The following is a 15325-nucleotide window of genomic DNA, read 5'->3' on the forward strand; positions in this document are numbered from 1 at the left end:
AATACATTCATCATTTTCTGCATACCGAAACTCTGACCATACTTACACACTCCCAAATTATGGCACGTTTTCCATCCTTACGAATCCCATTCTTTCCCTTTCTTCAAGCATGTAGCTATGCACAAAAGGTCACATCTTTGCTATCCATACAAGACACCACCCATACCTTGGAGAAAACACTACGACACACCCCAAATGGTAATTTTTCTACAGCGCTCATATACACACACTCCCGCACTCTATTAAACGTGGAATTCGGCTCAGTAGACCTCCTAAAATGGAAACTGGAATTCCCAGATCTCACCATGAAGCTGATTCTAGAGGCCAACACCTACTTAGATAAAACACTAGGCTCAGTTTCATACTCAGAAATGCACCAGAAAATTCTACATAGAGCATATATCACTCCCAAGCTACTATACCTCATCGGAGCAACCCCCTCATCGCATTGTTTCAAGTGCACTGCTCCAGAAGCAGACCTTGTACACTGTCTGTAGTCATGCCCCAAGGTACGTACACTTTGGCAGGCACTCCAATCATATATCACGACCGACTTACAGTTACAATTTACCATCACTAAGACGTGGGCATTCTGGGGCATATTCCCGAAACCACCCAACACTGGTCTGTCCAAGGGACAACGTATTTTATTAATTAAACTGGCGGCCGCTACCAAAAAGACGATCCTTTCACAATGGATCTCCACTGATCATATCCCCATCTCATTATTACACCCTAGGATCTCTCATCTATTCCATCTAGACTGGACCAATACCGCTTTACAGAAAGACAAATTAACCGAGAAATACTTCCATATTTGGCTACCCTATGTCCAGACCCTCCCCCAGGTTACAAAGGAAGCCCTACGAAAATGTTTCAAAGACACTAAGTGGTACTTGCTAGAGACTCTGGACTCCGTAGCTCCTTTTTGAGCTTAAGGCGCTATACCACTTCCACATGCCAGCTAGATCTTTTACAATTTTGATGTTGATTCACTTCCTCTACTGCTCCAACACTAGTATTACCTAGGGCTTACACGGAGTATAATTATAATTATTGTCATTAAATGTCTATGTTACAATGCTATGTAATGCATGTTGTATCATTTTGTCCGATTGTTAACTCACCGGTCAATAAAAAACTTTTTGAAAAAAAAAAAAAAAAAAGATGCATTGCACAACACAGAAGTCAGCAAGTTCACTTCCTTCATAAATTCGTTATGAGCTCAGCAGAGGCCACTGGAGAGCCATGATCTTCTACGACTACAAGAGTGGTCTGTCATAGCAGGAAAGTTTTGAATGACTGTGAGCTGCTTTTTGGGAGGAAGCCCATCCCAAGCCACTGTGCTGGAGTGAATTTCCATGCTGGATGCGGTCCCTGGTAGACTAAGAGGGCTGCAGTCGACCTGTGTCTCGGACAATGTTGGTGCCGTGTGCCATAGCTGAATTGGATGCCAGGGTGACCGTGACCCACTTAGAGAAGGAGATAAGCATCTCATCAGGATCTTTCTGCTTGATTACCCACGAAAAGCTTGGCCTGAGCAAAGGTTTCGCACACTGGGTGCACCATCAGCTGACTAGAGAGCAGAACGAAGCTCGTGTGACTTTGTGCCGCAACATGCTGGCCAGGTTTGATGCCAGTCGCCTAAACTCTGTCTGGGAGATCCTTAGTGGCAATTAATTCTGGATCTACAGTTTTGACCTGAAACCAGTCGGCCCAGTGGACCCCAGTTGGAGGTGCTCTGCCACAGAAGTTCTGACGTGAGTGCAGTGTGGCTAAGCAGATGGTGGCTGTTTTTGTGGCCAAGACTGGTCATGTAGCTACCGTACCACTCATGCAGCAGCACACCATCACTGTGGACTGGTACACCAACCAATGTCTGCCTCATGTGCTGAAAGCCATTTCCAGGCGCCAAGAACTCGCCCTTCTCCATTACAACAATGAACCTGCCCACAGGTCTATGAACATGATGTATTATTTGCCCATGAACACATCCAGGCACTTGGTCACCCGTCAAACAGTCCAGACCTAGGGGGTAATTCCAAGTTGATCGCAACAGGATTTTTGTTAGCAATTGGGCAAAGCCATGTGTACTGCAGGGGAGGCAGATATAACATGTGCAGAGAGAGTTAGATTTGGGTGTGGTGTGTTCAATCTGCAATCTAATTTGCAGTGTAAAAATAAAGCAGCCAGTATTTACCCTGCATAGAAACAAAATAACCCACCCAAATCTAACTCTTTCTGCATATGTTATATCTGCCTCCCCTGCAGTGCACATGGTTTTGCCCAATTGCTAAAAAAAATCCTGCTGCGATCAACTTGGAATTACCCTCCTAGTCCCTGCGACTTCTTTGTGTTCCCACAAATCAAGAGCAAGATGCATGGGATTAATTTTGAGCCACCAGAAGCTGAAGTGGAGACTTTCATCCAGCATGTAGAAGACATACCTGATTCCAGGGGCGTAGCCTGAACTTTGTGGGCCCTATAGCTAAATTTGAAGGGGCTCCTGTACCAGTGCTTCTAGAGACACCTCTCTGCAGCAGTTGTTAATTATATGCCCCATAATGGTGCTCTGGTTTATTAACAGACCCATAGTCAAAAGCGTTTTTATAAATGGTGCAGTGCACACGGGCCCTTGGGTCCAGGGAGGCATACACAGCGCACCCATATTTATTTATTTGTCTCTCTCTCTGGAGTCCCACAACAGTGCTGCTGATGCTGGAGAGAACACTGGAAAAATCTGCGCAACAGCCACTTTCCTGGTGATTTGCACACGCATAGTTGTGCCCTAGTTCATACGATGTCATTATATGGCTTCCAATACACTTATGCAATACAGTCCCTCCAAATCACATCATGACATACAGTGTCCCAGTTCATATAATGCCAAACTACAGTGCCTTCACTTCATATTGTACCACATTACAATGTCCCACTCCATATTATGTAACAGTATAGTGCTCTCCTGTTCAGTTTTCACTACATTACAATGAGCAAGTCCAGGAGCATAACTAGATATATTGTAGGCCCCAAAGCAAAAGTTTGTAAGTGTCTCCATGTATCACCCAATGTGGAAAAATGAATATAATATATGTAACTGTGACGGGGAAGATGGGCCCCTCTCAGCTCTGAGCCCACTCCCTGCACCTATGGTAGTTAGGGTTGGTATTGATTTGCCGGCGGATGCGATGCATCCCGATGATTAGAATCCCAACAGGAGAAGGCAAGCCGAACCCTAACCTCCCTGAGGGGGGTGTCTAAACCTAACCCCCCTCCGCGCAGCCTAAACCTAGAACACACACACACACACACACACACACACACACACACACAGTCCCGCAGCCTAACCCTCCCCTCCCCCAAGCTTACCTTTCTGGCACGGTGGTGTGTGGTTGTTAAGGATCCTTCCTGGCTGTTGGGATTCCGGCTGGAGACCCTATTCGGGATGCCGGTGACGGGATTCTGGCGTCGGGATTCTAACCACTGGGATCCCAAAATAATATGCACTTTGTTTGTAATTAAAACACTTTGTGCATCCGGAAACTTACTGCACACCCCCTCATATTTAGGGGGGGGGGACCACCAGTGGAACCAATTGGAATGTTTATCCATAGGTGTTTCCATTAAGTTAAAACACACTATTCTAAAAGGAAACAGGCTGTCTTTGGCGGCAAATCACCATGTGGTCGCGTTTCTTTAGGTTTAAATAACATTTACTGTATAAAGGCAATTAGGTCTGGTCAGCCAATCAATTTCATAAATATAACAGTACAGACACTGGGGAACAGCATATTAAAGTCAGCAACGCTAACCTATTATACCTGTAGTACAGTGCTCTGAAATAGTACATTTTACAAAGCAAAAACAAGCAAGTAACTTTGCACCTTGGCAAAACCATACTGCACTGCAGGAGGGGCGGGCATAAAAGATGTGCAGAAAGATTTAGAGCAGCAGTCTCAATTCTAATTGCGGTCCAGCATTTGCGGACTACATGCATAAACAGCCAGTATTTACCCTGCATGCAAAAATAATAATGTATTTGCGCCCATTTTTTTGCTCTTCTCCTAACTCAAAAAATCAGCCCCAGAGTTCAAATTTACATTTTCTGCACCAAAATCATGTTTGTGTAGTCATGACTGTTGTGAACTTTCCTACTGTTTAGTAGATGTGAGTGTATCAGAGGAAGTCAGATAGCAGGGCACAGATATTTGCAGAGATCAGCAGTGCTGACACATTAGCAGCACAAACAGATCTTACAGTGTAACCAGCGCCTCCACAAAGTGCAAGCAGATATTTTGTGATAAGTACTAAAGAACAACCTACAGTACAGTATATATTCACTAGGAACTAGGGGGAGAAATGAGGCGTGAGGCTGCACAGTCATGCATAATGGTTCAGCCTATAAAATTGCTACCTCTACTGTGAGCAGGTGAAGAGCATAGTGTAAAGTGCACTAAAGCTACAATACTTGTTACCTAATGTAAACTGGCCACATTCATAAATGTACAGTATATAGCCTATACAATGACAGAACTTGATCTGTTTTATCTTTTATTTAAATACTATCCTTAATCTATAAAGCTGCCTAACTCTAAAGGTGCATACACACTAGGCGATAATAGAAAACGACGTTGCCCATATTGTCCTTCCTGAGCTACGTCGTTTACTATACTGGCCAGTGTGTATGCCGCCGCCGAGCGATTCGCGGCCGACCCTCGCTGTCGGCCGTGCATGCAGCTCAATTTGGACTGTCATTCAAAAGCTGCATGCACAGCCCGGTCACAGCGTGATGTCACTGATGTTATATCGTTCAGTGTGTACTCACTGCCGCTGACCGCCCGGCCGGGGAAACACTAGGCGACGTCACTCATACTCATAGAGCACATCGCCTAGTGTGCGCCCACCTTTAGGTGCAACTTCCCTCTCCAAATCCTATCCCAGCTGCTCACTATGCCCATCGCAATACTAATTACCCACCATGTCTACCTTCTCATAGGCATACCTGAAGGACTCTGGGATTGCTCCATTACATTGCCACCAGCAACCTTTTTTTTTTTAGACAACCTTACTTTGATCCTTTACTATCCTGCTAATGCTTTGTAATCAGTACACTTACAATCCCCCAACACCCCCCATTTTGCACCTAAATTCACATTGTAAGTGCCAGAGTGCAATTCCATTTCCACACCTTTGTTTCGCTTTGTATTACAGAGCTCCCACTCTTTATATCGCCAGCATAAAGGCCCCAAAGTAAAAATCCAGCTGCCCCCCACCCCCACCCCACCCCACCATGTCCTGTACAAGCCCACAACTGCCACCTGTGCACTTACTGGCATTGTGGTCCACCTTTAAGGAAGAAGACCATTATTATTTTACGTGGCAGCACTATAGCTAATGCTATAATAAAAGAAATGTGTCATAATTGTTTATATTGCCATAATTAGCAATCTATTCATATTGTTCTATTACTATAATTCATAATATTGCTCTATTAATATAATATAATGTCAATTTTCCTCCCCAATATATTAATTAAATTATTTTGGCACATTATAAAATTTCTCCCCATCCTACACATTAGTGATTACACTCCTAAAACCAAAACGTATTGTACCTCTACTTATGCCAATTGGCCAAATAGTTCTGGTGAGTTTGTCGGCTTATTTGTCTAGCCCTACAGTTTAACCTTTTGAAGACCACCTTACGTCATTGGTGGTTTGTGAACTCACCCTTCAAACCGCAGAATCCAGTCAGTGGTGCTACAGCAGTAACTATAGGAAGAATTAAAAACAAAAGCAAAAGAAAACAAAAAAATTCTCCATGGACTATACAATAAAAAGGAGGCAGCTGCAACTTCCCAAAAAAAAAAAAATTCTGTTTAATTGATCAAGAGACCTGTAGGCACTAGATAAATCAGGTCATAAGGGAAGAATGCTTTATTGCGGCCGATTCAATTGTTTTACCCCGCAGCTACCACTTGGGAGCGCAAAAATGGAGCAATTCAATTGTTGCTCCTGTTTAGACGCCCAGTAGCCGCAGGGGTGGCAATACTTCTTGCAGCCTCATGAGGTGCAAGAAGAAATGTGCGCTAAGTCGGCACTTTGGATGTACAAATGGGAGTTTGGACGCCCAAAGCAGGACTTTTAGTGTTACGTGGCTAAACCCTGTCTGTCTGTTTGGGGGCAACATGCACGATGTGCATCTGCGCCCAAACATCAATTGAATTGTGACAATTGTTTTGGCATCTGAACAGTCAGGATTTTTAGACATCAAAAACAATTGAATCCACCCCCTTGCATCTAATGGACCAGTTATCTCCAAGTCTGTAACTGTCTTTACAGCAGCTTCCTTCCCTTCTGGCACGCTACAAAGTTACAATGTTTCCTTATGGAAAGCTACAAAGTTACAAGGTTTGCAGATTTACAGTGTGCAAGATCGGCAACGATTCCTATGTTGTATCCTGTCCAGTGTACAATGACAGCAGTGGATGTACAGGAATTGAATTCTGGAATTTATTCAAATATCAAGGAACATCGTCACATACCAGCAACAAAACACATGCACACACAAGGACATCACACAGACAGACAATATACAGCCTGGAGGGGAACTACAACACCTTATCTAGATATATGTTGCATTAAATGGATTATGCATTACGTAATACAAGCTAGCTTCATAACCGTGGGACTCTCACTGCCAAGGCTGATCAGTAAACGCCACCCTGCCACGAGGCATAGTATATGTAAATAATATGTAATGCACAGAGAGTCTGGAGTACAGACTGACACAAAGAGAGAGCAGCCATGTATTTGACATTACCTAGGAGCATATCAGAAACAGTGGAAGAATTGTTTGCAGTTCAAACAAACATCCATTCTCCAGTTTCTGTTACCCAGCCAATAACAATAAATGCTCATTAATGACAGAATCGCTGTGGCAGGTAAATAGGAGTCACATGACCCAACACTACTAAGTGGGCTCTACCAAGTAGCTGCATGACATAATACTACACAATGAGCAATGCAAAAATGAAAAATAAACCCGGGATAGGAGAACAGCTATTAGGAGAGATTAATAATTACATGTGATAGATTTGGGCTATTTATATCTGCTCACTGATGCAGTTAGGCAGTCACTTTTATGTTCCATCCAAATACCTTTATTATGGCTCAGGTAAATGCTACACAAAGGTGGCTAAATACTGGGGATCATAAACAGTGCTTCCAACAGGACCAGGTCCTGGGGGATTGATTTACATAATCCGTGGTGCGCACACTGAGGATGGAGCAGAAATACCGTAATCTTTAATAATAAACTTTTGAATGAACATACTATGAGTGATATTTACCAAATCTTGGAGACATAGTATGCAGAAGTTGCCCATAGTACCCAATCAGCATCGAACCATTCTAGAAACACAAGTTACAGGCTGATGAGTTGCTATGAGCAACTTCATCACTTTATCTCGTTCCAAGTTTTGATATATCTCCCCCAGTGTGTGAAAATGGCTGGATGTGCTAAGCTAATAAATAATGCATGTTAAAGTTTAGATACCGCCACAGAACTTCACCAAACACAAATGATTGCAGCAGTAATATAAAATAATCATGAATGCATTCAGTGTTCTGCAGCAATTCCTAGTTACTCAGGGTGCCCCTGACATGCACCTGAGTGGTCTCTATGCATGCAACCTAAGCACAGTGCTCATTAATGAATGGATGGGTGAGAGGCTGGCAATGATGAATAATGCAATAAGAGCCGGCCTCAGAAGCTGCACAATGACAGCATGGAGACAGGACGATGCCTGGGTACCTGTCCTCGGAGACACTAATCACCCCGTCCTCCTTGGGCACAATCACTGCCATGTTCACCACGTCCTGCGACCCCTCCACCTTGTTCAGCAGAATGGGCTTGCGGGTCAGGGGCTTGGGGTGGATCTCAGCGGCCATCTTACGTCTGGAGGGTGTCAGTGCCAGGGTAAGGTGCCCGTACCTTCATGCAGTACCGCGCACTTGCTCACTGCACCAGCAACTTGCTCACTGAGCCAACCAGCAGCAGCCTCCACTTCAAGGCTCCTGTCAGCTGAGGGCACACGTCACTTCTGGAAACACATCCGCCCACTTTGTGTTTTTCTTCTTCTTTTTCATAAAGCTTTATTGATTAGCTACAAGTTTATTTTTCCCACAGAGTGCTGTGTGTGTTTTTGTGGTCCTGACAGACATGACTGTGTCGTGATGTGCATTCCATAGACTGTTATAATTCCAGCATTTATTACTAATAAATATAATATTTTCTCATACGTCCTAGAGGATGCTGGGGATGCTTCAAGAACCATGGGGTATAGACAGGATCCGCCGGAGACATGGGCACACTTTAAGACTTTGAATGGGTGTGAACTGGCTCCTCCCTCTATGCCCCTCCTCCAGACTCCAGTTAGATTCTGTGCCCAGTGAGACTGGATGCACACTGAGGAGCTCTCCAGAGTTTCTCAGAAAAAGACTTTATGTTAGGTTTATTATTTTTAGGGAGACCTGCTGGCAACAGGCTCCCTGCATTGTGGGACTGAGGGGAGAGAAGCAGACCTACTTCTGTGAGTTTCAAGGCTCTGCTTCTTAGGCTACTGGACACCATTAGCTCCAGAGGGTCTGATCGCTAGGTACGCCTAGATTCTCGTTCCCAGAGCCGCGCCGTCAACCCCTTTGCAGAGCCAGAAGACAGAAGCTCGGTGAGTAAAAGAAGATCAGAAGACTTCAGTGACGGCAGAAGACGGCTTTTTGTGGTACCGCGCTGCGCGCCATGCTCCCACATACAGAACGGCACTGCAGGGCGCGGGGGGGGGGGCGCCCTGGGCAGCATAAATCTTCAAATAGCGACTGGCAAGAGTGTATACAGTGCCTGGGCACTAATTACAGACCCCCGCCAGTATAAATATGTGAAATTAAGCGGGACTGAAGCGTGCCATTAAGGGGGCGTGGCTTAGCCCTCACAGCTCTGACCAGCTGCAGAGACGCTGAGCCTGGCCTCCCACACTACTGTACAAGTGACAGGGTGCAAAACGGGGGGGGGGGGGGGGGGGGGCACAAGAGATTTGGTGCTAATTTGTGGAAATTAAAAGCGCTAGCAGGTCTTGGCAGTATATTAGTCGCTTCAGAACCAGGACAGGCGCTGGGTTGTGAGCTGGCAGAACTCCCTCTTTGTTTCTCTAACAGGCTTTGCTGTGGGTCTGTCCCCAATAGCCCCAGTGTGGTTGTGGGTGTCGGTACGCGTGTGTCGATATGTCTGAGGCTGAGTGCTCTTCCCAGGAGGAGGCTGGAATGGGGACAGAAAAGACTGTGAGAGTGACCGTGTTAGCACCGCCGACGGACGATTGGGTAAATATGTTGGGTGTTTTGAATGCAAATGTGGCTCGGTTGACTAAGAGATTAGATAAATCTGAGTCTAAGAACCAGACATGGAGGAAATCCATGGAGGATGCATTGTCACAAGCTCAGACCCCTTCGGGGTCACAGAAACGTGCATTTACCCAGATACAGATACCGACATGGACTCTGATTCCAGTGTCGACTATAGTGATGCCAGATTAAATCCTAAACTGGCTAAGGGCATTCAGTACATGATTGTGGCGATAAAAGACGTATTAAATATCACAGAGGACCCTGCTGTTCCTGATACTAGGGTCTGTATGTATAAAGGAAAGAAACCTGAGGTAACGTTTCCTCCCTCTCATGAACTGAACGCTCTTTTTGAAAAGGCTTGGGAAAATCCTGACAAGAAGATTCAGGTTCCCAAAAGAATTACAGTGGCATATCCGTTTCCCTCTGGGGACAGGGAAAAGTGGGAGTCAACCCCCACGATGGACAAAGCTCTATCGCGTCTGTCCACGAAGGTGGCGCTTCCGTCTCCGGACACGGCAGCCCTAAAGGATCCTGCGGATCGTAAGCAGGAAAATACACTAAAATCCATTTATGTCACTACGGGTTCGCTGTTCAGGCCTGCTGTTGCTTCGGCATGGGTGAGTAGCGCTATTGAAAAGTGGGCAGATAACTTGTCATCTGAGATAGATACCCTAGACAGGGATAGCGTGCTTTTGACTCTGGGTCATATCAGGGACGCTGCAGCATACTTAAAAGAAGCTGCAAGGGATATTGGCCTTTTGGGATCAAGGGCCAATGCCATGGCAGTCTCGGCTAGGAGGGCATTGTGGATTCATCAATGGAATGCTGATGCTGACTCTAAGAAGGCTATGGAGTCTCTACCGTTTAACGGTAGTGTCTTGTTTGGTGACGGCCTCACTGACCTGGTATCTACGGCTACCGCGGGTAAGTCATCATTTTTACCTTATGTTCCTGCACAACAAAAGAAAATGCCCCACTATCAGATGCAGTCCTTTTGGCCCAATAAATACAAAAAAGGACGAGGGTCCTCCTTCCTTGCTGCGAGAGGAAGAGGAAGGAGAAAACGGTCACAGGCTGTGGCAAGTTCCCAAGAGCAGAAGTCCTCTCCGGCTTCTGCCAAATCCACCGCATGACGCTGGGGCTCCTATGCGGGAGTCCGCACCGGTGGGGGCACGTCTGAAACTCTTCAGTCAGGTCTGGGTGCACTCGGACCTGGATCCTTGGATATTAGAAATAGTGACTCAAGGGTACAAATTAGAGTTTCAAGACGTGCCCCCTCACCGATTTTTCAAATCGGCCTTGCCAGCATCTCTTCTAGAAAGGGAGGTAGTATGCGCTGCAATACTGAAGCTGTGTCAAAATCAAGTCATTGTCACGGTACCACCGCCACAACAGGGGGAAGGCTTTTATTCGAGTCTGTTCGTGGTCCCGAAGCCGGATGGCTCCGTCAGACCGATTCTGAACCTAAAATCAAGTTCAAGATGGAATCTCTCCGAGCAGTGATCTCCAGTCTGGAGGAGGGGGATTTTATGGTGTCGGTCGACATAAAGGATGCCTACTTACACGTTCCCATATATCCTCTACATCAGGCTTACCTGAGGTTTGCTGTTCAGGATTGTCATTACCAATTTCAGACGTTGCCGTTAGGTCTGTCCACGGCTCCGATGATTTTTACCAAGGTTATGACGGAAATGATGGTTCTCCTGCGCAAACAATTATCCCGTACTTGGACAATCTCCTCATAAAGGCGAGATCCAAGGAGCAATTGCTGAAAAATGTTGCGCTCTTATTGACGATTCTGCAACAACATGGTTGGCTCCTAAACTTGCCAAAATCACAGTTGGTTCCGACGACACGGCTGTCGTTCCTCGGTATGATTCTGGATACAGAATTATAGAGAGTCTTTCTTCCAGTGGAAAAGGCTCTGGAAATACAGAACATGGTAAAACAGATTCTGAAACCGGCAAGAGTGTCAATTCTTCAATGCACTCGGTTGCTGGGGAAAATGGTGGCGGCCTATGAGGCCATTCCGTATGGCAGGTTCCATGCCAGGGTGTTTCAGTGGGACCTATTGGACAAGTGGTCCGGGTCTCACCTGGACATGCATCAGAAAATAATACTATCTTCCAGGACCAGGATCTCCCTTCTGTGGTGGCTGCACAGTTCTCACCTTTTGGAAGGACGCAGGTTCGGGATTCAGGATTGGATCCTGGTGACCACAGATGCAAGCCTCCGAGGCTGGGGAGCAGTCACACAGGGGAGAAATTTTCAGGGAAGGTGGTCAAGCCAGGAAGCTTGTCTGCACATACACATTCTGGAATTAAAGGCCATTTACAATGGCATTCTGCAAGCAGATCATCTTCGCGGCCTGCCCGTCTTGATTCAATCAGACAAACATAACAGCAGTGGCGTACATAAACCGCCAGGGCGGAACAAAGAGCAGAGCGGCAATAGCAGAGGCCACGAAAGTTCTTCCAGGGTTCAGGCGATACTCATTGTTCCGGACTGGCCAAGGAGGGCCTGGTATCCAGATCTTCAGGAGTTGCTCATGGAAGATCCCTGGCCTCTTCCTCTACGAGAGGACCTGTTACAACAAGGACCGTGCGTGTATTAGGACTTACCGCGGCTGCGTTTTACGGCATGGCGGTTGAATGCCAAATCCTAGCCCGAAAGGGTATTCCCAGTTAAGTCATTCCCACACTTCTTCAGGCTAGAAAAGAAGTAACGGCAAAGCATTACCACCGTATTTAGAGAAAATATGTGTCTTGGTGTGAATCCAAGAAGGCTCCTATGGAGGACTTTCAGCTGGGGCGTTTGCTCCATTTTTTGCAAGCAGGTGTGGATGCGGGCCTAAAGTTAGGCTCCATTAAAGTACAAATTTCGGCCATATCAATTTTCTTTCAGAAAGAATTGGCCTCCCTTCCAGAAGTTCAGACCTTCGCGAAGGGCGTACTGCACATCCAACCTCCCTTTTTGCCCCCAGTGGCACCATGGGATCTTAACGTGGTGTTGCAGTTCCTGCAATCTCATTGGTTTGAACCTTTACGTAAGGTTGAGTTAAAATTCCTTACTTGGAAAGTAGTCATGTTGTTGGCCTTGGCATCCGCAAGGCGGGTGTCTGAATTGGCGACTTTGTCTCACAAAAGCCCCTATTTAATCTTCCATGCTGATAGAGCGGAGTTGAGAACTCGTCAGCAATTTCTGCCAAAAGTGGTGTCATCGTTTCACGTAAACCAGCCTATTGTGGTGCCAGTGGCTACTGACGCCTTGGCGGAATCGAAGTCTCTCGATGTGGTCAGAGCTTTGAAAATCTATGTCGTCAGAACGGCGCAGATTAGGAAAACAGAGGCTCTGTTTGTTCTCTGGGCTCCTAATAAAATTGGGGCTCCTGCTTCCAAACAGACTATTGCGCGCTGGATCTGCAATACGATTCAGCAGGCTCATTCTATGGCAGGATTGTCGTTACCGAAATCGGTGAAAGCCCATTCTACCAGAAAGGTGGGCTCTTCCTGGGCGGCTGCCCGGTGGGTCTCTGCATTACAGCTTTGCCGAGCTGCTACTTGGTCGGGATCAAACACCTTTGCAAAGTTTTACAAGTTTGATACCCTGGCTGAGGAGGACCTCTTGTTTGATCAATCGGTGCTGCAGAGTCATCCGCACTCTCCCGCCCGTTCTAGAGCTTTGGTATAAACCCCATGGTTCTTGAAGCATCCCAGCATCCTCTAGGACGTATGAGAAAAATGAGATTTATGGTAAGAACTTACCTTTGTTAAATCTCTTTCTGCGAGGTACACTGGGCTCCACAAGGATAGACATTGGCTCCACAAGGATAGACATTGGGGTGTAGAGCAGGATCTTGATCCGAGGCACCAACAGGCTCAAAGCTTTGACTGTTCCCAGAATGCACAGCGCCGCCTCCTCTATAACCCAGCCTCCCTGCACAGGAGCTCAATTTTTAGTTAACCAGTCCAATGCAGTAGCAGGAAAAGAGACAACAACGGTTAGTAGCCACATACACCTCACTCTCACGACAGGAGAAGTCTCAGCGGCTAATGCCATACCAACCCAAAGAAGCTAAGTGCATCAGGGTGGGCACCTTGTGGAGCCCAGTGTACCTCGCAGAAAGAGATTTAACAAAGGTAAGTTCTTACCATAAATCTCGTTTTCTGCTGCGGGGTACACTGGGCTCCACAAGGATAGACATTGGGGATGTGGTACACTGGGCTCCACAAGGATAGACATTGGGGATGTCCTAAAGCAGTTCCTTATGGGAGGGGATGCACTGTAGCGGGCACAAGAACCCGGCGTCCAAAGGAAGCATCCTGGGAAGCGGCAGTATCGAAGGCATAGAACCTTATGAACGTGTTCACTAAGGACCACATAGCCGCCTTGCACAATTGTTCAAGGGTCGCACCACGGCGGGCCGCCCAAGAAGGTCCAACAGACCGAGTAGAATGTGCCGTAATGTGAGCAGGAGCCGACAGACCAGCCCTCACATAAGCATGTGCAATCACCATTCTAATCCATCTGGCCAAAGTCTGCTTGTGAGCAGGCCAGCACCGTTTGTGAAATCCAAACAGTACAAAGAGAGAATCAGATTTCCTAATGGAGAGCCCGTACCACATCCAAATACTTCTCTTTGGGAGACAGATCAGGAGAAACAAGTGCCGGAACCACAATCTCCTGGTTAAGGTGGAACGAGGAAACCACCTTAGGTAAATATCCGGGACGAGTACTAAGAACCGCCCAGTCACGGTGAAATATCAGATATGGGGAACTACAGGACAAGGCCCCCAAATCCGACACTCTTCTAGCTGAAGCAATAGCCAGCAGAAACACCACCTTAAGGGAAAGCCACTTAAGATCAGCTGAACCAAGAGGTTCAAACAGAGACTCTTGTAACGCCTCCAAAACCACCGACAAGTCCCAAGGAGCCACAGGCGGGACATAGGGAGGTTGGATACGCAACACACCCTGAGTAAAGGTATGCACATCAGGTAAGGTCGCAATTTTTCCCTGAAACCACACCGACAAAGCAGAAATATGAACCTTGAGGGAGGCCAGACGTAGGCCTAAGTCCAGGCCCTGCTGAAGAAAAGCCAACAACTTGGCTATACTAAACTTGGAAGCGTCATAATCGTTAGATGCGCACCAAACAAAGTAAGAGTGCCAGACCCTATAGTAAATCTGAGCCGAAGCCGGTTTCCGGGCCCGCAACATAGTTTGAATGACCTCTTCAGAAAACCCTTTAGCCCTTAAGATGGAAGCTTCAAGAGCCATGCCGACAAAGACAGCCGGGCTAGGTCCTGGTAGACACAGGGGCCCTGAACGAGGAGGTCTGGGCGTTGTGAAAGTAGAATTGGACGCTCTGACGATAGGTCTTGCAGGTCTGAGAACCAGTGCCGTCTGGGCCACGCTGGAGCTATGAGAAGCAGAATTCCTTTCTCTTGCTTGATCTTCCGAATTACCCTGGCCAGGAGTGACACCGGAGGGAACACGTACGGCAGCTGAAACCTCCACGGCATCGCCAGCGCATCCACGAATGCTGCTAGAGGATCCCTTGTCCTTGCTCTGACGACCGGAACCTTGTGATTGTGTCGAGACGCCATCAGATCTACGTCTGGAAGACCCCACTTTTCCACTAGGAGTTGAAACACTTCTGAATGGAGGTCCCACTCGCTGGCATGTACGTCCTGATGACTGAGAAAGTCCGCTTCCCAATTCAGGAATCCCAGAATGAAGATTGCCGATATGGCCGGTAGATGGCGTTCCGCCCAATGTAGAATCCGTGAGACTTCCTTCATTGCCAGACGGCTTTGAGTGCCGCCTTGATGATTTATGTAAGCCGCTGTGGTGGAGTTGTCTGACTGCACTTGAACAGGACGGTTCTGAATTAAATGCTGGGCTAGGTTCAATGCATTGAAGAC

At 46.8% G+C, this 15325-nt stretch overlaps 1 protein-coding gene across 2 annotated transcripts in view; it reads right to left on the bottom strand.

The window, feature by feature from the left end:
- WDFY2 (WD repeat and FYVE domain containing 2) overlaps window positions 1-15325 on the bottom strand; it is a 162620-nt gene that overhangs the window by 104270 nt on the left and 43025 nt on the right. The window contains exon 1 of one of the 2 annotated variants that reach the window (XM_063951955.1): window positions 7816-8117. The exons of the other annotated variant lie outside the window; for it this stretch is intronic. Within the exon in view, the coding sequence (XP_063808025.1) occupies window positions 7816-7952 (137 nt within the window). The 5' untranslated portion in view covers window positions 7953-8117. Of the gene's footprint in view, window positions 1-7815; window positions 8118-15325 lie in introns of those variants that run through there. 2 annotated transcript variants of the gene reach the window in all.

The sequence above is a fragment of the Pseudophryne corroboree genome, chromosome 2 (genome assembly GCF_028390025.1).
Source record: "Pseudophryne corroboree isolate aPseCor3 chromosome 2, aPseCor3.hap2, whole genome shotgun sequence".
Taxonomy (NCBI): domain Eukaryota; kingdom Metazoa; phylum Chordata; class Amphibia; order Anura; family Myobatrachidae; genus Pseudophryne; species Pseudophryne corroboree.